Below are 22514 nucleotides of genomic sequence, written 5' to 3'. Positions count from 1 at the left end.
AAAATCTTAGGTATGTCAAACTATAAAGTGTACATTTTTAATTTTCTTCGGAATAGTAAGTATTAAGTAGAAATGACCTCATGCATTGCTAGACAGTTTCATGGCAAGCCCCTGCCAGACACCCTTAAAGTTTACACACCTTTTTTACCTGTTATCTTCCAAAGCCACAATGATCCAAACTTCATAGTCACTGATCGTTCTGCCCTGTGTTGGGAACAATACGCAGTTCTGCTTTTATACAGTAACGAAGGTCTGGCTGTTGGAACTTTGCTATATTTGTTGCGAACAAGGAAAATCATATTTAGATATTTTTCTTTCCAAATGTCGCAAGCAAGCGGAGATATAAGTGGCCGAAGGAATGAAATCCAAATGAAGTCACGGATTCGATCACAGCACTTTTTTCAAATAAGGATGTTTGGTGATTCTGTCCTTCATGCTTCGCCCTGTGGTGGACTGTACATAGTTGATGGTACTGTTAATATTCCACCTAAGATGAATAGTGAAAATATTGCGTACGAGGTGCACCCTGACTGTCTGAGCAAGTATCAGCTCTGGCATAAACGGTTAGGACACTTATGTCGCATAGGCATGAATCAATTGAAGAATCATCAGGTAGGAGTAGATTTTAGTTAGTTTTTTTATTTTTTTTGTTGCTGTGTGTTGATATGTTATGTTAAGTTTTTTTTTGTAAGACAATTTAGTTTAAAGGGGGATGTTGGAACTGGCTGTAAACTAATTGTTTATATTTAAATATATTCTTATTCTTATTCTTTTTCTAAAATCCTTTTGTTTTACGTTCGATGACTTTTTATCTCACTTCAAATATATATCTCAAACAGGACGTCCAAGCTTTTCTTTTTACTGATATTTTTCCTATAAATTCAAAATATCCCAACACTGGCCCTCGCTGGCTCTCTCTCTATAAGACTAAAGAATGATTATTATTTAAGTTTAAATAAATAATTTTATTTTACCTACTTATATTGTATTTTATGTGACTAAGTATGAAAATAAAAAGGATAATAAAGTTATACATAGTATAATATCGTATGATATGACATTGTTTTGATAGTAATAATGGTGATTAATGAATAAATAGCATAATTACTTGTACTCTCATATATTATATGAGAGTACAAGTAATTATGCTATTCGTTTATTGCATTTTACACCTACTTTACATTTCAACGACGCGACGCGAGCGCAACGAAAAATGCTCAGGAGGCCTACCGCTGCAGTTTGAAAGTAATATTATACTGTTACGATCAAAGTCACCTCTGATTGGCCAACACTCGTTCTCTATTGGCTACAATGTATTGTTGCACCAAGAATACCATAAATTCTGCCAATCACAACAGTTGAGGTTGTAAGAACGATTGATGCAGTCTCTTCTTTAATCGACCAGCAGGATAACAGTTGAGCTTGGTGTGATAGCCAGCACGCTGCTGTAAAAAGATATTTCAATATTAATTAAAATCTTATCAATGTTGGGATCATACTACTTACTGAGTTAGTGCAATTAATAACCGAATCGCTGAGAATTGGGCTAAGAGCCTCGAGGGCCAGACATTCGTTATTTCATAAACTATATATGTTACGGGCAATTTGATAAGTCCGGGCACTATTAATAATGGCCGGTCTGTATTAATAATGGCCGACTCAATTGGGCAATATGATTAAAACAGCATGATTAATCACTTTTCCCGACCATTATGAATAATGCCCACCCTGTCTTGGGCAAAGTAATAAAATAGGTGAACTGTAGTGTTTTTGTTTATTAAATGAAAGAACCTAACCTAACCCAACCTTTTTTTTATGCGAGGAAAATCCTCATGGATACCACCGCGCTACATATTCAAACATATTCAACATATTCAACTGCGACCCAGCTAATGGCGCCCGCCAAGGCAGGCCCAGCTCTGGGACTAAAAGGGGCCCCAACACCGTTTGCCAGAAACAAGGGCTTGGCTTCCAACTCGAGGACCTACTCTCCCGCGGGTAACAGACTCCCCGTGTCTATTACCCGGAGGCCTTACTCAAGGGGGCAAGCGACGGTCGTGTGCAGCTTGCCTGCGACCGATTCTCTTGCGGCGCAGGGGATGAGAGCTTTCGGCTTCCTCTCTCAGCCGCTCCGCTGCTTCATTACTTCCTCGCTGAAGGAGACCATCGCTTGCTAGGCCCTTTCACTGTCCACCATGGATTTAGTCACGGCGGGCACTCAGCCAGCGCATGTTGTGCTGTGTCTGAGACACTACCGCACTGGTAGCATTCCTCTGTGGGCTCTCTTCGCGCCACCCTGCACAGGTATCTTCCAAAGCACCCGTGCCCCGTAAGAACCTGTACAAGGTGGAACGTGAGTGCCCCATGCTTCCTCTTCATCCAATCCTCGAGGATGGGATGGATAGCTTCGATAATCTTATGACCAGCAGTGGGTGACTCGAGCCTCCTCTGCCAATGGAAGAGGAGCTAACCTAACCTAACTTTACCTAACCTAAGGCCTTCCCCCCGCACGTACGCGCCCCTGCCAACGGCCGCGGTCCAATTTATCATATTGCCCGGCTACAAGTAGGGAATTATTCATACTGCCCGGTCCAAGTGATAAATTCAAGCTATCTCAAACACTGATTTATTACATGGACCACGGACCGTCGGGCATTATTAATAATGGCCGGCCAAAGTGATAAATTAATCACTTTGCCCATCGCTCTTGGGCATTATTAATAATGGCCGGTCCTTATTAATAATGCCCAGTTAATCACGTTGCCCGTAACATATATACGTTCTCTACGTATTGTCCCCAACACAGGGAGGAACGATCCGCGACTATGAAGTTTGGATCATGGTGAAATTGGCAGATAACAGGTAACAAAGGTGTAAAAAATCTTACGTAAAAGTATAAAATGTAATTTTTTATATTTTCTTCGGAACAGAATGCGAAATCACGTCATCCATTACCAGACGCTTAGTATCTTGGTAACCCCCTGCCAAACACCCTTGAATTTTAATAAATTGTTAAAGTTATGACGTTGTACAAATTCTAGAAGCTTTGTTTAGACATGTGGCTGCGAAGACACGCCTTGTCTAAGCCTTAAACACTGTACCTGCGTAGTCATGTATCCGCCTATTATGTGTGGGTTTTAGGTATCGCCGAGCCTATCCGGGTGGCGGTTAAAAGCGGGCGCGGCGGCGCGACTGTCACAAAGCCGCACGCCCCTTGTACAGGTCGTCCTCGAGGTCGAACGCCGGGTCCGCGTATCCGGAATCATCATAACGTAGGGATCTGTAAGTGGAACAAAAATACCCATGAGATCACAAAGACAATGGATTCTCATGTAAGGAGAGGGCAAAGTCTAAAAGTTTTAAGAAATCGTGATTTTACGAGCTGATTTACTCCAAATTAGCATAGGTAGCTTTATCATCATCATCCTCGTCAACCGATTGACGTCCACTGCTAGACATAGGTCTCTTGCAGAAAGTCCCTGCGACTCATTTGATGTCGTCTGCCCACTTAGTGGGCAGTTCGCCAATGCTGCGTTTTCAGGTGTGAGGTCGCCATTCTATAGCATCTTGGGACCCCAACGTCTATCGGTTTTTCTAACTATGTGCCCCGCCCATGGCCAGTGGCCACTTTAGCTTCGCCGCGGGTAGCCTCATTTAGTGTTATTATGTTGGTAGACACTAAGCTTTAGATACCTTTTCCGAGAGACACTCTAGTGGTGAAAACTTAAATAAAATCGTTCGGTTCGGTGCTTTTTGCGACTAATGCTTTTTACGAGTATTGCAACCTTTTATCACGGTTTTAATATCGTAAAACTGTGCTTTTATGGTAATATAATATACCTACTCGTGAGTCGTTATGCTAAACTAAAAAGGTTAAGACGATCATCGCTTGCTTTTGTTGTTTTTATTGCTTGCAGCTGCTCCCAGATAAGATGTACTTTCTAAGAAAATGTGCGTGGTATCATGCTCTGTAATCATAGACAGATGATCATCGATCTACGTCTGTATAACCCACGCAACTGAAGTACGCTGTGTGTGTGTTCAAGAATAGCGTATGCATGACTGGACGGCAAAATAACGCGTGCAGAATTAATTTTAATAAAGAAATAAAAGAATGAAAAATGAAGGCAATAAAGAAGTTTAATATTATTATCATAATTTAGATGCTATAGCCAATGACTAAGTAGAAGGTCGCGTCCGCGTATCCGCAGTCATTGTCACGCAGGGATATGGGAGTAACACACTCAACTCTTGCGTCCATTTTTTTCTTAAGTAGGTAATTGCACCATGAAGCTATGTTTTATTTTGCCGGAAAGCCGCGTGGCGCCCGGGGCGCGGCGCCAGTGTGATATTTATTACCTTATTTTTAATCTCTTATCTATAGTAATGTCGCATGGAAAAAAATACTTATAAAGTCCAGCGAATTAACATCTGCTTAAAAAATACTTTTTAGAAAGATATGCATCTATTTCGATTTTTCTATAACTGAAATCTATAGTTGTACAATTTTATTTATTAGATACCTATATCTTCCAAAAGAATACATTGTTTTAAATATAATAGGTAAATAGATTATATCTTTGTAACTTTTAGAAAAATTCAGGGACAACAGTTGCCGTAGGAGCGATAGGCGTCAGAGCTGGAAAGTTCTTAGTGGAAACCGCGAATAAGTTCCTAGGTAAGTATCTAAGCGTAGTTTGAGGCGCCTCCCAGCATGGACCAACGACATAAAGAGGGTGGCGGGAAGTAACTGGATGAGAAGGCTGCAGCTGCGGGGTGATTCGCTAAGTCAGTGTTCAACACTAAATTCTATCTACCAAGTTCATTTGTTAGTACATTGCTGCTTCACAGAGTGATAAAAAATACTTTTTCGTAGAAAACCTTCAATGGATTAAAAACGAATGTCAAATAAGCTCGGTGGCTATTATTCAGCTTGAACACTGAGGTACCGAATCACCCCACTGCATACCTGGTGTTCCAATCAATCAGACAATCAAAACAGGCTGATTGATCAGCCTGTTTGAGTCCACAGCTGTAACATAGCTGCATATAGGCCTTCCCGAGAGCGCGCCGTCACACACGATCCTCCGCCTTCCTCATCCACCCACTTCCCGCTATCTTCTTAAGGTCGTCAGTCCAGCGGGTTGGAGGTCGTCATACACTCTACACTCGTCTGCATTCGCTGCACTCGTCTGCCCCAGTGGCCACCAGTTCTGCTGCAGAACTAATGACCGTTGGAGCAGACGTGTTCTGGAGTGGAGACCGCGTATCAGCAACCTAGTGTATGATGATAGTAAAAGCAAAGGTACTATGAAGACTAGTATATTGTGCTAAAGTAAAGTAGTATCAAGTGTAAGGTATTTAAAGATTTGTTTTTACACTCACCGATCCGGAGTCCGAGTCCTGCACCTGGAGGGCGGCGGAGACCTGGACGAGGCTCGCAGCAGCGCGGGGTCGTCGTATCGTCGCGAGACTACCGTAAAGTCGTGATGCGCGTCAATCAGCTTCTGTAGTCTCGACACCATTTCGAAGTCCGACACAGACGAAGGCACTAGTATGCCGAGGAGTTTGGCGATCGAACTCCTGAAAAAAGGTAACCCGATTCAGTGAACAGTTAGGTAATCAATTTATAAGCATAATTTAGTGTTTCGTATTCGGTTTAAAAAACTAATTCTGAATAATAGTTTTTGTAATGTTGAGAAACTTTTAAATAAAGGTTAGTATTATTGTTGTGCTCGCTAATGAAACTTAATTTTACTATTTATTTATATAAAAATCTCTTCTTCGGGGGCTTTCGGTAGTACTACTTACTTACTGCATCACGTTTTTTTAATTAATGCAAGATAGGCCTGCTCTTGACGCAATCGACATACCTGATGGACTTTCCATCAGGCAAAAATCTAACTACCTGTAATATACAAAAGGAATAGATACCTTGTGTTTTTCTTTTGAATGAATTTATAAAACTGTCATAATTTCGTAAGAATTTCAGCCGCAAATTCAGTTAAAACTGCTTTTTATTGAGATTCGATATCTCTAAAAGTATTGGCGTTATGCAATTTGACTTTGTAATCGGTCATGCCGGCCCTGCATTTCAATCATCAAGGTCAAGGGTGAGACCACTGCTTACTACTTGCTTGCCTACTAACTACATACCATGTATGTAATATTTCGTGTGGAGGTAATACGTAGCTCTAGTTGATTCACTTGTTCTTCTTGCTTTAAAATATTTAAGACTAGTGGATGCTTACGGCTTCGGTTCGGTTGCGCGTGGACTTCGGTTTTTTGAAATCTCGTACGAACTCCGTACGTCGTTTGATTTTCCGGGATAAAAAGTTCCTCGGAATGTAGATACCTATCCCAAGTCTGTACCAAATTTCATTAAAATCGGTTCAGCGGTTGGGCCGTGAAAATGTAGCAGGCAGACAGACAGACACACTTTCGCATTTATAATATTACGTATAGATTCAGAGGCTACTTACTTGGGCTACTTATCAAAACGACCGTCCTGGGGCAGTTGTGAGCGCTGTGCTCCTAGATATTATGGGAATTTATAATTTCTAAATTCTGTTTGATTTGATCTGGGAGCATTAAGCCGTGGCTGGTTATTAGCCTACCAGTGAAGACTAAAGACTTGTTGCCAAGTGCTATATTCCGATACGATGCCGCTTAGTACCTGAACCGATTAGGGAAAGTGCTATATCCCTTTCCAAGTTAGCCTGCTGGGTGCCATCGTAGACCTAACCATCACTTACCACCAGGTTAGATTGCAGTAAAAGGTTAATTTATGATCAGATTTAAAAAAAACCTGGAGAGTCATAGGTTTTCAATTTACATGCCAATAATACTTATAAACGCTGCCGCCGTCTTTGTAACAAAAAGCAAAGGATACCTCATAATCATCATCAACCCATCATCAGCTCAATACTAAGGTCTCCGAGATTGGGTCCGTGCGTTGGGTGAACCCCCGACGCTTCGAATAGGACCCCGACGTCCAAGCTACTTATACTTATGAATAGAATACCTATACCTATACTTGCAGGATACAGACCTATATTACCTTACTTGAGAATTTGTTTTAACATGCTTAATTTGCATTTACCTGAAGCTCAACAGCTGGGCTTCCCTCCTCTGGCATTCAGCGAGAGCTTCCTTGGTCCTGGCGATGTCATCTCTGAGCATTGTTATCTGATGTTCTGTCGTAGTTCTCTCTTGCTCGAAGGTTTCCCCGGTGGCTCTAACTTGATCCTTCAGAAGATTCACCTTTCGACTATAGCGTGTACGAAGTAGTTCAGCTTCGTCTAATTTCTTTTGTAGTTCTTCAATTTTTCGTGCACGTTCAAGTGACGTTATCTATTTGAAGCAAAAGGTACTTAGCAACAAAATTAGGTTTGATTTTGAAGGGTGGTATAGATTTGAATTTTATTTTGAGTTCTACGTGTAAATGTCCTTTACACGACTGTCGTTGATGTCGTTTACTTATAAATTTAAATACGAATGTAAGTATCTATAAGTAGCAATTAGAAGTTCTAATGTAGGATATGGATTTTCCATTTCTACCTTTGATTGTCAAGAAAAAATCGACATTTGAAGAACAAACGAACTTGTGTGCACCATTGATGTGTTGCGAAAATTGGGTAAGTACTTAATTTATTACTAAATTAGAGGCAACTACTTTTTCAGTTAACTGAAATAATGAAAAATAATTTAACAGTAATAATTACACTTCCTATTTCAATTAGACATGCCTACCTATACCTAATTGATTTGAGTCACTTAAATTTTGTTAATTCATCCTGATTATAGCTCTAAAACCACAAACACACAAAACGCACGACGGAACGTGTCCAATCAGCAGCGTGTAGGAGTTACAATAATATAAATTATAATTTTATGAGTTACAATAATAATTATGTAAGGAAAGGTATGATGACGTTCACTTTGCTAAGCACGAGATCGAGCCGCGCTCCTGCAGTTGCAAGCCCCTCGCGTCTTGCGCTGCATTATGACGTGCTTTTATTTTCATTACAAATCGTACACACATACGCGCGCGTTCAGTGTGACGCCCTGCCGTGCAATTTCCTTCGCGCGTATTGTTTGTTTCAATCTTAATACGATTATTATTTGAATCAAGGCCTTCTTGTTGAAGCGCACTATTACAATGTTTATGATTGCGTAAGTGACGTAGCCTATACCAGGAATTGTGTTTCACTATTATCATACCAGTCCGTGGCACTATATTTAGTTTAATTAATTATACCCATATACACAAATGGCTCTTGAAATGTTTTAGTGTAAAAAATATATGATTTGATGGTGTGGATAGGGAAGCAATACCTTACTACTCATACGTAAGTAATAAGTATAGTCAGCTATAAAATTTAGGTAATTCAAGAAACAATGAAGTACTCGAATGTAGAATAAGTAGGTATCTTTGGATATGATTACGTAGTAACAAGTAAATAACTTTAGCCTTGCTAGTCAATTGTTCCAGCAAATCCACTTATAATGTAGATAATTAATATTATGATAGATATCTACGCATTAGGTAATAAAAAAACTGCCGAAAACAAAAACTGAAGCTTGATTTCTAATGGTATTTAAAGTGCGAATCTCGAAATGTTACTTGCATGTGGATGATAAAAAGGGGAGAACAAGACCAAAGAAAAAATGGTAAAAAGATGGTAATTAATACCTTGTATTCAGCAGCATCCGCGAGTTGCGCGTTGAGATCGCGAACCTGGGCGCGCGCTTCACTCAACTGCACACTGAGTTTGTCACACTGTCGAGCCAATTTCTTGCTACGGTTTACAGCTTCATCGCGTTCCGCTTGGAGAACAGCTCGGACTCGGGAGCTTTCATCCTAGTTTTGTGGATGCAACACTTTATATAAACGGTACTCCATGAAAATGAAGATCTGAATCCATGGAAATCTGTCGTAATTGAGAGGGCATTCGAATTTTCGATTTTAAGAAAATACATCACATATATGTATAGGATAAAATCGTTCTTTGTTTGTAAATCATTCCTGTATTTTATTCTTTGTCATAGTTTTAAGCAATATAAAGTGGCTTAAATAAATACATTTAGGTACCATTGAAATCAGGAACATACATACCTGAACGCTTAATTTTCGCCGGAGCAAATCCAAGTGCAAGTCCTTTCTCTGCAGTTGTTCTCTCAGTATGCGTATGCGTCGTTGCAGTTGGTACACGACAGCAGTCTGAAAAGCATTTTCAATTTACGGCTACAACGCGCGATGACAACATATCCAACGCGGGTCTTAGAAGATCCAATCCAAAGAACAGTATGAAGGCTTGAAACCGCACAATTTAGTGGCATTCGCGCTCTTCAGCGTGGCTGTCTTTCACACACTTATCCCTATTAATATTACAAGTTGTACATGCGTCCATACCAGTGTATCATTCTGCCAGTGCAGCTGCCATCGCGCATTAACAGATTTTTGTCAAAATACTTATAAGTTTTCAGTTAAAATTCTACAATTACCTAAATACTTCTAGGTATATAAGTGCTAATGTATTCTAACATTCTTTACTGGTTTCTACTTATTTGTCTTTCAGTGGGGTTCAGCCTGAAGGGTGACTATGTGACTAGGTGATGTTTTCGGCAAATTCACAGTTAAATTATAAAATGAATAATCAAATATCTAAAGTTTGATCGTAGCTACTTTTTATACCGACCACCTACCGCGTACCTAGCATCACTTACCATCAGAGAAAATAAATTACAAAACATATCAATGAGAAATAAAAAATATTCTACGCTATACCTCATATTTATTAATACTTTATTGATCGAATTTGTTTATTTTTAATGTTTTCGAACTCATTCAGCTTAGAAATAGCAATAAAAATAACTAAGTAGTTAATTACATTTACAAAGATTCGACAGATAACTGATGTGGAAACTGCAAAAATTGTATATTTTGCCTATTTTCACAGTATTATGTCTTACGGAATCTTACTATGGGGTAAAGCGGCAGATATTGGAAAAATTTTCGTATTACAAAAAAGGGCAATACGCGCAATCTATAATTTAAAACCGCGCGATTCCCTACGAGAGAAATTTAAGGAAATAGGTATTCTTACAGTAGCTTCTCAATATATTTACGCTAATATAATTTTTGTACGACAAAACATTCATAGTTACAAAAAAATCGGTGATTTCCACGACCGGCAAACTAGAAACCGTGATAGGCTCGCATATCCTACGCTCCGCCTCAGGAAAGTTGGAAAATCGTTTGTGGGAATGAGTGTAATATTTTATAATAAAATTCCACAATCAATTTTAGACTTGCCTTTACACAAGTTTAAAAAATCTATTAAAAGTATGCTCCTGAAAAAAGCTTATTATACAATCGAAGATTATGTAAATGACAAAAAAGCTTGGATTTGATGCGCTCCAGCAATACACGGCGCTGCAATTGCTTGTATACAGTATGGCATATTATTGTAAATTGTACATTTGAAAAGAGCAACCGCCGAGTTTCTTGCTGGTTCTTCTCGGTAGGAACAGCATTCCGAACCAGTGGTAGATTATTTTGACGATTCAAAAGCACTTGTAAAAGTTTAATTGAATAAAAATAATTTGAATTTGAATTTGAATTTGAATTTGAATTTAAATGGCGTGTCTTTGCTCGGCAGTGTTAAAACCACTTACGGTGCTTTCGACCTATAAACACATGATTGGAGGTGTCATTAGTATCAAGAATTTGCGGGTACTTAATCGTTATTTAAGCATGATTCGCATATCTACGTTAATGCCATGCTAATAGTGTAGTTATTAGTTAGATACTTAGAGGTACGTTATGTCTTACTTCTTTGATATAAGGCAAATCATGGAAGGACCTTTCCCTTCGCAGTCGCGGAAGGGTTCCATAGTATCCGTAATAAAGCAGCTATACAAAACACACACATCACACATAATATAAAACACTTACTTAAATATGTAATATAGACATGTGAAAACATTTACATATTATTATTAAAAATATTATATTATATCAAATACAGGTAAGCAGTAGAAGCGACAGATATAATATAGCGCGAACACAATCAGCGCGATAGTATCGCCTATCCTATTAATTAACCCCCGACCCAAAAAGAGGGGTGTTGTGGGGGTGTTATATGTTTGACGTGTGTATCTGTGTATCTGTCTGTGGCATCGTAGCTCCTAAACTAATGAACCGATTTTAATTTAGTTTTTTTTGTTTGAAAGGTGGCTTGAGAGAGAGTGTTCTTAGTTATATTCCAAGAAAATCGGTTCAGCCGTTTGAAAGTTATCAGCTCTTTTCTAGTTACTGTAACCTTCACTTGTCGGGGGTGTTATAAATTTTTAATTTACACTTGTAATGAATGTGAAAAATTATATATTTGATACTCCTTCAATGACTGAACTAATGTGGCTGGTTTGGAATGGAAATAGCATTCTAACTTAGGTACTACTACTACTTTTTAACCCGAAAAGAGTCCCCGAGGGTTATCAAAAAACTTATATGGTATCATAATATAAGTACATAGGTTACTTTTTATGCCAGAAAGTGTTCCCGTGAGATTTATGTAAAAAAAAAGAAAACTAAATCAACGCAGATGAAGTTGTGGGCCTCATGTAGCACCTAATAGGTAAAGCGTTGTTGTTCTATTCTTCGCTGGTTATCGTACTGATTGTGCTTGGGCTATTGATTGGCATAGAGAGAGAGAGAGAGAGAGAGCCAGCGCGTGCCAGACCTATAAGATAACGATCTTATAAAAACTGAAAGTTTCCCTGCGTATTGTGACCAACATAGGGAGGAACGATCAGCGACTATGAGTTTAGATCATGGTGGCTTTGGGAGGTAACAGATAATAAAGGTGTAATAACCTTAGTTAGAGTATAAATCCATTTTTTTAATTTTTCTTCGGAATAGTATTAAAAATCACGTCACGCATTGCCAGACACTTAGTGTCGTTGCAACCCCGTGCCAGACGCCTCTAAAGTTAAAAAGTATAAAGGTGTCTGGCAGAGGATTGCCACGATAATAAGTGTTAATGCATGACGTGATTTCTAATACTATTAATTAATCTAATATTAGTCGCGGATCAACTGTTGGGGACAATACGCAGAGAAAAACCTTCAGCTTTTACAAAATAACGAAGGTCTGGCTCGCACTGGCTCTTAGTCTATCACTATGGGTCATTAAATTTGCGTCGTGCCTATGTAAAACACAATTGTAATAAACCAATTTCAATAAAACTTTTGAAATCGGAAGGAACTGAAAAGGAAATTACGCAAGGTACGCAATTGATTTGTGTAATCAAGAGCAGACACATTTTATGCTCGCTTTTTTTCTCGGTTCTGCTTGATTGCATTAAAAATGACGCGATCTTAGTCGTTTTGTGCCAGATAGAATGGATCGTCAGACAGATTTTGGCGAAGTATGTACTTACATAGAATGTTTTACTAAATAATATGTGGATTATGCATTTCAATAATAAAATGCTGCAATTTTATCACACGATCTTTACTTTAACCCTTAATACTGCCTCTTTAACCATACCATAGACTTACTTATCATGGACTCTTTGACTTTTTGCAATTTTTCCATCCAACATTTAGATACCTTAGATAGAAAGTCTTTATTGCAGAACAAACGCAAGGAAACTAAGTAAATTGTAAGTAACCTACATTAACAACATTGCACTGCCATAAGACTGATTTGTATACTAAGTAACTACCTTGGTAAGTGTGGGGTGAACAATGTTGGAGTTAGGGAGATAAATAAAGAAACAATAGCAGTTCCCGAATACGTCAAAATGCTGAAGCAACATAGAAGGCAAATCTTCACGTAAGTATTAGAATAAAGCTAAAGTTGTGTTGGATCTTTAGCAACTAATTTACTTAATTAGATTTAATTTATTATTATTTTAAATACTCATTTAAAATCTTAAATCGCCTTAATCTAAAATTTATTTTTAACAGTATTTTATTATATTTAACAGCAGCCTTTTTTAAGTTTCTGAAATAACCAATATTTACGAGGGTGTATCTAACTAGAAACACTAGACACGTAAAATAGGGGTTTGGTATGAAAGTTGGTCTTATCATTGTGCACATAAACGATAAAAACTTTTTTTTTCAATTTATTATGATAGGTATTTAATATATAAACCTGTTCGAGAATTGTCTCATAAATCTGAACAGTATAGTCGAGCATAAAGGAACGTAAGCTGATCTTAATTTTTTTCCATTCTCGTGGTGCGCTACTGACCTTGTCAACAATTTTATCGCTCTCCAGTCTGGCGAGCTGCTCGGCTCGGTGTATTATAGAGTCGGTGTGAAGCTCTAAGCCGATGTCTTGAGTCAACTCATCCATATTGAGTGTGCGGCTCAGTCGTTCGAGGAATGCTACGAACTGTAACAGTAATAAAATATAAGAAGTAGGTAAATACCTATCGACTATATCGATTGATTGTGTCACAATAGAAAAAATGTTATGTTTCGGCTATATTCTGTGGTTTCGGTGCAAACAGCTTATTTTTGACACCTTAATGCATTGCCTACCTGAAGAGCTAATAACTATATAACTAAGTAAAATGCAACATATCCTTCTCTATATATCAAATCAATGCATAAATGGACGCGGTGTCGATGTCCCATGTCAGGTGGATTTGAATAAGAGTACAAAATATGATTATTTATTAGATATTTAGACAGTCTAAATAATCGCGACAACTTTTTCATACACCTAATTACTTATTCATAACTTCCGTGCTAGCCATCTAGACTTAAGTTTTCAGTATGAGAGGACAAAACATCTTTCAATTTTCAGCAGAACCTCAAAAGAATCTTTTACTTTTACAAGTTGCTTCACATCACAGTTCACACTTCCTCTTTTGTAACACACATTATGCAAATGAAGAATTTCTATTTCTATTTCTATCACTGCTTAGCAAATTAAGAAAAGGAAAGTATCTTTTTTTAATTTTCAGTAGATAAGTAGTACTGCTTTATAGCTTACCTACATCTAATCGTGAATGAAATTTTTAAACTTACGTTAGCCTTATCCTTTCGTAGGTTATCTCTTGACATTTCTACAGCGTTAAGCTCTGACTCCAATTTATGGACTTTTCCTTCGAGCATGTTCCTTTCATCTTCAAGGATACGCACACGGGTCGTAGCTTGCTCGTGTAGATGCGCGGTCCTTCCAAGCTGTTGCGACTCCATTCCTAGTTTTTCACGTAGGGCTTCCAATTGCTTGAAAACAAGTGAGGAGATAATAATTTGTTTTCTTTCTTTTTATAGTAGGTACGTCCTGTGTACAGCAATGTCTATAGTGTCAGGATGTATCCATTATCCATAATAATATTTTAAATGCAAAAGTGTGTCTGTCTGCCTGCTAGTTTTTATGGCCCACCCGTTTAACCGATTTTGACGACACTTCGTTTTTATGACTTACATCAAACTTACAACTACAAATGATATCATTTTTAAACGTTTTTAAATAATATAAAACTTACTACAGATTTATCCTTATTTTCGCTCAAAATTTCCCTTATGCGGTCTTTGATAGTGCTTTCGTGAGCTTCAACAAAACGTGTGGGTAGGCTGAGCAATATAGCAATCGATTCCATGGTATTGCGGAATTCTGTCTGCAATCTCTGATATTTTTCATCCCGATGTCTCAAATCCTCTGTGATTTAAAAGATTTTAATAATATTGTGGTTTTAAATTTTAATATTAACAGTATGTACCTACTTAGATATTACAAAGAACTTGTAAAAGAGTGAATGGCACTACTAAAAGCAAAAAAGGAGAAGAAGAACCGAGATGAAACCGAATTTGTAATAGAATTTACCTTTTAGTTGTATAATCATGGACTCATTTTGATTGACGTTATCAGTAACAACATTTAAGTTTTTCGTACAGTGTGATAGTTTCTCTCTTGCTTCGTGCAATTCTCTTTCCAAAACTCTGTTTGATACAGAGAGAGATTCCTTCTCTTGCTTGAGTCTTTCAATATCGAGAAGCTGGGAAGAGAGCTGCCTCTGTAAAATATCTTTGTCAGCATTCGCTCTTTCCAAACAATCTCTGCAACTTCTGAGATCTTGCTCAATCGTCGATAAGTTTTCTGTTGTGTTCATACATTTATTTTTCAGTCTAGTTATTTCCTGCACGAGTTCAGCCGCTTTAATAATAAGACTTTCAGGCGAATGCGTGTGTGTAGTATCACAGAAATCTGCGTCCAGTGCAACTGACAGTCTTCTAACGAGATCGTGAAACTGACAACGAGCATTTTCTTTTTGTTGTTCCTCATTATGGCATTCTAATTCTAGAGATCTTAATTTTTTCTCCAAATCTTTGATCTTTTCTTCACAGTAACGGTTATCCCTCTGCAACGTTTGTACAGTCAATTCGCTTCTGCCTTGCGAAGCTTGTAAATTGCGTTGGATCTCTTCAAGATCTTGAATCTTCTTCTTGAGAGATGATATAATAGCATTTTGGCGCGCATTTTGCTCACGAAGATGGTCAATCTCCACCTGTTGCTCTAAGATTCTTTGATCTCTGGACAGCATTTGGTTCTTCAAATCGCTATTCTGTAAGTTACAATAAAATACCAAATTCACCTTTAATATAAAAAAGGTAACTGGGTAAATATGAATATTAAAAAATCTAAAACTCACTTCAGAAAATAATTTGTCTCGTTTATATTGAAGTCCAGCTAAATCACTTCTCAAAGCTGTCACCACATCATTGCCAATATCTGCTTCCATCTAAAACCAATCGGTACCAATAGGCTTTTAGGAACAATAGGTAGGCGTACATACTTTATCAAATTTTTACTCACAAAAATCCATAACGATAATCTATAACAAAGTTTAGTAAGATAGGGGACGGTTTCCAGTGGCGTGCAAAAGACGACTAGCATTACAGCAGTAGTGAGTACCTTCGTTTGTAAGATAGCGTGATAAGGGTAGCTATTTCAAGCTCGCAAAGAGTCACGATTCTTATGGAGGTACGGATAAATGTACTCTGGTACACAATTTAAGTTCATCATTTACATAATAGCCATGGTAACCCTCCGTTCATTATATTATGTTACATAGCTTGCATGTAAATTGATTGTGTCAGGGAAAGTTGTGACAATCGGTACCCACCTGCAGAAAAAATTGAAAAATTCGGTCACAGAGGTATTTGTGGAATCTACATTTACGCAAAGCACTGGACACAGATTTATGATTAAAATGCTAACTGATTACCGCGATTTGTCTGCGTGGATTTATAGGTTTTAAAAAATCCCTTGAATTGATTTTCCGAAATAAAAAGTAGCCTATCTCACTCTTCAAATCTTCCACTATAATGTATCTTTATCTACCCATGCAGAAAAATCTCGCCGATGCATGCGTTGCGGCTTGATTGATCGGAAAACCAACTTGAAAGGTACCTATTACTTAACTGACCTAACAATTAAAAAACCAGACAAGTAAGAGTTGGTCACGAAGGGTTCCGTGTCATCTTACAAGAAATCTCAAACCAGTGTGATAAAAATTTGTAAGTTGATGATGGACAGCGCCATCTTGATGTGATTAAGTAAACTGTTTATTTGATAAGTAGCACAAGTCTTTAATTTTTTTTGTGAAGTTATAGTTAACCACAAATTCACGGTTTTCGGATTTTTTTATTACATGTGCCGTAAAATATTGCTACCTGCCAAACATGATTCTAGGTCTACAGCAAGTACACCTACCCTTTAGGTTTTGATAATTTTGAGAGACACGACAAACAGATCTATAAGGCTTCCTTTTTTCTTTTTGAGTTACGAAACCCTAAAAACTTTCAAGTCCTATTAAAAATCATGCATTTGCTTGACGAAGTATAGGTACATTCCAACACAAAAAATAAAACCGGCCATGTGCGAGTTGGATTCACGCACAAAGAGTTCCGTACCACTACACAATATTAAATTCTTCTAGTAAAAAAATAAAAACAATATAGTTAGAAGTAGATAGTATACGTAACTAGATGCCATAGCAACATTTGCCGTAATAGAGGCTATAGTAACACGTACCTATACTTTGAAAATTTCAACTGGCTATAACTGTTACTTGAAAAAACTGCTTGTTTTGTTTTCTTCCTTCATAATGCTTAAATAATAGAACCGCAGCCACTTAAAGTTGAAATCGGAGAATTTTGTGCAAGGCACGGAAGTTTTAATCAAGACACGCTCGATGCATCAAAAAGGAAAAGAATCCCTAGTAGATTAATCCTTGGTATGAAAGCAATATTTTTATGCCGTGTTTTCTTTGTTTTTTTGTTGTTAAAGTAGTGAATACCTATCTAGTTATCGTAATTCTTACTATACGGTGTACGGCATAGATGTATACGAGGTAAGAATTAGGATTATGTTACCAAAGAAGTTGAATAGGAATAGGAATATACATCTTGTTCATGTTTCTATATTTAAAAAAAAAGTTAGTGGTAAGTTTGGTTTTTGGACGTTTTGTCAACCTAGGAGTAGGTACCTTATTTATTGTGTTGAAAAACGGTAGTCTGCAGTTGTATTCAGGAGTTTACCCTGATAAATCTTTTTTTTTATCGAATTTCTAGCAATAAGCATTGTTACGGAACTCTATAATATGAGTTAAGACACGAATGTGCATTACCAGTTTTTTTTTAATTATTTTCTCTCCGTAGGGAGACTTTCCGAAATCTTAAATGACAAATAAGTAGATAAGTAATAATACTATGATGAATCTTTTAGTTTAGAAACTTTTTATTTTTTTGTAAAAAAACAACCAAACAATATAAAAGTAATAAATCAACAAGTAATACCATTTTTGGTTCAGGATTAATGTCCCTTTTTGTGACCCCAATGCTTGTGGTGCCCATGATCTCCTTTTTCGCCATGCCCATGATGATGGTGGTGGTGTTCGTGATGGCCATCGTCTCCATGGTGTCCCTTGTGGTGGTGATGGTGTCCCCCATGTTCATGGTGGCCATGTTTGCCGTGATCATGGTCATGGTGTCCATGGTGCTTGTGGCCGTGGTGGTGGTGGCCGCCCTTGTGGTGTCCGCCCTCATGATGGTGGCCGCCGTAGTGGTCATGGTGTCCCTTCTCTCCGTGGTGATCGTGGAAGTGCTTGTCCTTCTTGAATTCGTCGTGATGCTCGATGCCGTGGTGGCCTTTTGTGTCGAGACCCTTGTGCCAGTGACCGTGCTCGTCGTGACCGTGGCCGTGTTCGCCGTGCTCTCCTTTTCCGTGGTGGTGATGATAGCCCTCATCGTGGTGGTGATGTTTCTTGTGTCCGCCGTGCTCGCCGTGATGCCCCTTGTGTCCGTGATGATCGTGGTGGCCGTGGTGGCCGTGGTGATGGCCGTGGTGTCCCTTGTGTCCCTTATGGTCGTGCCCCTCGTGGTCATGGTGATGGTGTCCGTGACCCTCGTGGCCGCCGCCCTCGTGGTGCCCTCCGCCGTGGCCGTGGTGGTGGGAAGCTGCCACCTCGAGATCGGCTTCCCTTTTTTCCCGGATCTCCCGAGAGGAAACCGCGGCTACGAGGGCCGCGAGCCCACACAACACCAGAAGGCTTCTCATTGTTGGTTAGACAAGTTACTGATGCTGAATTATTGTTTGCCTTGGTATTTTATACTACTTAGCCGATACTGTTAAGAAATTTGATGTCGACGTATTGTCAAGGTTGAAAAAGTATTGAACGATAACAAATTTCCACTTCCGTTGCTTTGAATAGAGTAATTTCAATAAAATAAAAGGCATTTTTTAAAAAAAAAAGGTTATTAAAAGTTAAATATGTTTCCTTGACACATCTTCGGATAAGGTGCATTGGGTTATTTCGACAGGAATTTCTATGAGATATCGGTTAATTATATAAACAATTTTTCTAGTTAGGTTTCCATTTATGATTTATCTATCTTTACATAATGAAAGATATTTTGAGAAACATTAGGTATATTATGTGATACTATAATGTAGATAGCTTTTTTTATTTTAGCATTTGATAAATTGGATTATTTTTTTCTTGGAATTGGGATACCTAGTTGCGATCTGTCTTGGGAGAAAAAATATATCATCACTGTTGCTAGTAGTTTCGAGTATTATAAGTCCATGTAGTTTCGCTACTGTCCTTTTACACTGTAGGTACATAGAATAGTTTAGCGAAACTGCTAACAATGTACCTACCTACTTAAACGTAGTGTTTACATACTTACTCTTTGCCTACTAACGAAATACAAAGCTGTTTTATATTTTGGAATTAGGTACCTACGTCAGATCTTATTTTTATGAAGATAATATGGATGTAAGTATCTGAATAATTATTTATGAATACAATGCAGAAACAGATCCAACATGCTGTGATGACCCTTTTCCCAATGCGTAACCATACCTCCCTAACTAGTTAGGTTTATCACATAGGGTTTAGTAGTTACATACCTACCTACTTTAGGTTTTAAAGATAAGGTTTGCAATTTTTAATGCACGACAAGCTAAGGTATAAAGAAGAAAAGCATTGTTGAAAGCTGAGTGCTGTAATATCGACAAGGTCACGTGTTTTGTAGTCTAGTCTAGTCCGTACAATATGACGCGCCATTATATAGCTCTAGTCATTTTTGACGCATTATAGTATTTTTAGTTCAATGGCATTATATACCTACTCGTAGGTACCTACCTAACCAAACCATCGCATATCTACCCTGCTTATTCATAAGTCGATCGTATCATCGATAAGTAAGAGTTATTAGTTACTAGCTGTACCCGGCATGCGTTGCAATGCCACATAAAGTAAAGTGTTCCGTTGTGATTAAGTAACGAAGTACCAGATAGGTGATAAATGATAATAGTCAGCTAAGAAATCTTAGCTGAATATACATAAATACCTAGGTATCTTCTTCCTCCTAAAATGTCAAAAATAAGTGGATAGGTATAATAGCTCTGTTGTAGTTACCTCGATTGGGCTTTTGCCTCTTAATACTTCGAATACTTTCCAATCTTCAAGCTCTTCTTTACTCTTCTCTTCTTCCATGATCACTTGATTATTTATTTATCACTTGTTTTCTATCAGCAGACGCCGTGCTACGGAAAATTGGTAGTAACTATATACAGTAAACAGCGTTGCTAAGAACTGAAAATACGTAAACATTGCAATCGATTTTTAACCCCCGACCCAAAAAGAGGGGTGTTATAAGTTTGACGTGTGTATCTGTGTATCTGTGTGTCTGTGTATCTGTGTATCTGTGTATCTGTGTATCTGTCTGTGGCATCGTAGCGCCTAAACGAATGAGCCGATTTTAATTTAGTTTTTTTTGTTTGAAAGGTGGCTTGATCGAGAGTGTTCTTAGCTATAATCCAAAAAAATTGGTTCAGCCGTTTAAGAGTTATCAGCTCTTTTCTAGTTTTCTTGTTGAAAAGAAGGTTAGATAACCGTTAGGTTCTTAATATTATGTCAATTGACAAATGTCAAGCTGTCAAGATGGACGTTGCCTAAATATATAATTATTAATTTGAAAATGATGTTTTGGAAAACTCAAATACTTTGGATCGTCGGGGGTGTTATAAATTTTTAATTTACACTTGTACAGTCTTTATATTAAGTAGGTAGGTACCTAGGGTACATACATTGCCAATGTATGTACCCTAGTGTGTAGTGGTTTAGTGGGTATTCCGGTCGCCTCTCGGCCGGCGAGTCCCACATACCCTCCCTCCAGGGGGGATGCGTAAATGCATTCCCCAGCGTGAACAAAAAAAAAAAAATACCTACTCAATTTTTTTTTATTTTTATTTATTTTATTTATTTAGTAATAGACTTAATTTAAAGAGAAACATTTTTCACCATTTTTTATAGACCAAAGCACTAGATAAAAAACAGACTGGTGTTTGGAATTTTGCAGCCCAAATAGACCGTAGTCTGTGCTAGGGCTGACAAAAAGAAAAAAAGATTAATTTATTTTATGATTTTACGATTAAAAAAGCCGATTTATTTTATGATTTTACGAGTTAAGCCTATATTTCCATTTTTTACAAACAAAAGAATAAAAAAAAAAAAAAATTTTTTTTTTTTTTGTGCAACAGTGTTTATATAATAATATTTCAAAAAATATATAAAGATAGGATAGGATAAAGTTTAGATTATAGCATTGAGTTTCAACAGATCTTGTCATAAAGGCATTTAAAACTTTCAAAACCGGATTCTAGCAAAAATTTCTTTATATAGATTTTTAGTTTTCTCTGTAAGGAATTACGCTGGGCATATAAAAGCAGTTTGGATATCTCCAAAGGAAGATTATTAGAGAATTACACGTTGTACCTACATATCCCACTAATTGCCATAGGCAAGGCCGTAGCCAGGACAGCCGTTTCAATTTGACAGCAAGATAGAAAACAACAAGATATAGCGCGAGCGCAATTTATTTTGTTTAATACAGATAAAAAAGCGAGAGATGAACGAGCTCAGCCATAAAAAATGTTATGTTATAAAGCACCTCACTCAACTTTTCTCATGAAAAATAAAGAGTTTCTAGGGATATTTAATGTTAACCCATGCGGATGAAGTTCCGGGTAAGTACTACAATAACAACTAATACAACGAAAGCGCGAGCGAAGCGAGAGCGAAATTTTTATTAATTGTATTTACAAAAATCTATATTAATATCAGCGACCTTTTCAGGGCTTATCTTCTTGGGCAAAATTTGATACTATTCAGTGGTAGCTTGCATTGTAATTTGTATAGGTATTTTATCCCAAAAATTCAGAATTTCCACGGGGTTTGAACGAAGTTCAAGTAATCTAATACAATATAAAAGCGCGAGCGAAGCGAGCGCAAAATTTTTGATAGATTTACAAAAAGCTTGTAAATTCGAGAACTAGTTATCATGCATTTTGAAAACAATTTCTCTTTGTCTGGGATTTCGGGGCCTCTTGGGCCGGGGCCCTCTTGGGTCGGGGGCCCGTGGCAATTTGCCAGCCCTGCCACCCTATTGTTACGCCACTGTACATTGGGTAGCATATTTAGCCACCTAATACAATTAGGTGGAAGTTAATTAAAAACTGGTCAAGTGCGTGTCATACTCGCACACGAAGGGTTCCGTACAAGGTATTGAACACTAATTGTTTCCTGTCAGTGACAAATTCACGGTTTTCGGATTTTTACCTTTACTTGTGCTGTAAGACGTACCTACCGGCCACAAATTTCATGATTCTAGGTCATTACGGGAAGAGTGGGTTCTTTTGATTTCATATTCCTGACACACACGACAGAAAAGTGTGGCAATGGGAGCCTAAAGCGAGCCCGACTCGCTCTTGACCGATTTTTTCCCCTTTTTGAGATCAATTATTTCCTCCTCAATCATGATGCTGCAACATAACTCGCCGCCGCGCCGTGGGGATATAAAGGACTATGCCCATAAATGACAAAAAGGCATGTGAGAAACGCCCATTATGCGCCTTGACAGTTTTCACGAACTCATAGGCCGGCCTTCCACGGGCAGCTAAAAGCAGTCAGGATTGA

At 37.9% G+C, this 22514-nt stretch overlaps 2 protein-coding genes and 2 long non-coding RNA genes across 5 annotated transcripts; 2 read left to right on the top strand and 2 right to left on the bottom strand.

The window, feature by feature from the left end:
* On the top strand, nt 1-12071 carry LOC123869834. Its single transcript, XR_006796963.1, has 2 exons — nt 1-59; nt 11927-12071. It is a non-coding gene; the product is annotated as an uncharacterized LOC123869834 (long non-coding RNA).
* On the top strand, nt 1316-11621 carry LOC123869835. The gene is made up of 4 exons (XR_006796964.1): nt 1316-1384; nt 1766-1772; nt 5141-5143; nt 11610-11621. It is a non-coding gene; the product is annotated as an uncharacterized LOC123869835 (long non-coding RNA).
* On the bottom strand, nt 1321-20150 carry LOC123869801 (coiled-coil domain-containing protein 170). 2 transcript variants are annotated; one of them, XR_006796960.1, is made up of 12 exons: nt 19956-20150; nt 15681-15770; nt 14855-15593; nt 14517-14689; nt 14053-14253; nt 13268-13411; nt 9119-9223; nt 8696-8863; nt 7103-7353; nt 5386-5583; nt 3102-3280; nt 1321-1445 (listed from the first exon to the last, which is right to left on the bottom strand). XR_006796960.1 is itself a non-coding variant. In XM_045912840.1 (11 exons), the coding sequence occupies exons 1-11, from the start codon at nt 20031-20033 to the stop codon at nt 3196-3198; spliced, it is 2232 nt and encodes a 743-aa protein (XP_045768796.1). In that variant the 5' UTR covers nt 20034-20150; the 3' UTR covers nt 3068-3195. The 2 variants fall into 2 exon arrangements, 1 of the variants encoding a protein (XP_045768796.1); XM_045912840.1 differs by lacking the exon at nt 1321-1445 and having other exon boundaries at nt 3068-3280.
* On the bottom strand, nt 17846-18692 carry LOC123869821 (histidine-rich glycoprotein-like). Its single transcript, XM_045912879.1, has one exon. The coding sequence runs from the start codon at nt 18587-18589 to the stop codon at nt 17846-17848; it is 744 nt and encodes a 247-aa protein (XP_045768835.1). The 5' UTR covers nt 18590-18692.
* Nucleotides 20151-22514: the final 2364 nt, after the last annotated feature.

Source organism: Maniola jurtina, chromosome 11, assembly GCF_905333055.1.
Source record: "Maniola jurtina chromosome 11, ilManJurt1.1, whole genome shotgun sequence".
Taxonomy (NCBI): Eukaryota; Metazoa; Arthropoda; class Insecta; order Lepidoptera; family Nymphalidae; genus Maniola; species Maniola jurtina.
Note: the sequence above shows the minus strand (reverse complement) of the source record. Positions and strands in the feature narration are given on the sequence as shown.

Bases quoted from the DNA above. Each gene is read 5' to 3' on its own strand.
- LOC123869821 (XM_045912879.1), bottom strand. From the start codon at position 18,589: ATGAGAAGCCTTCTGGTGTTGTGTGGGCTCGCGGCCCTCGTAGCCGCG.
- LOC123869801 (XM_045912840.1), bottom strand. From the start codon at position 20,033: ATGGAAGAAGAGAAGAGTAAAGAAGAGCTTGAAGATTGGAAAGTATTC. The intron at 7,354-8,695 runs GTATTAATTACC...TGCTTCAAATAG, and splicing joins CGGATGCTGCTGAATACAAG to ATAACGTCACTTGAACGTGC. The intron at 3,281-5,385 runs GTGAGTGTAAAA...TTCCACTTACAG, and splicing joins AGGACTCGGACTCCGGATCG to ATCCCTACGTTATGATGATT.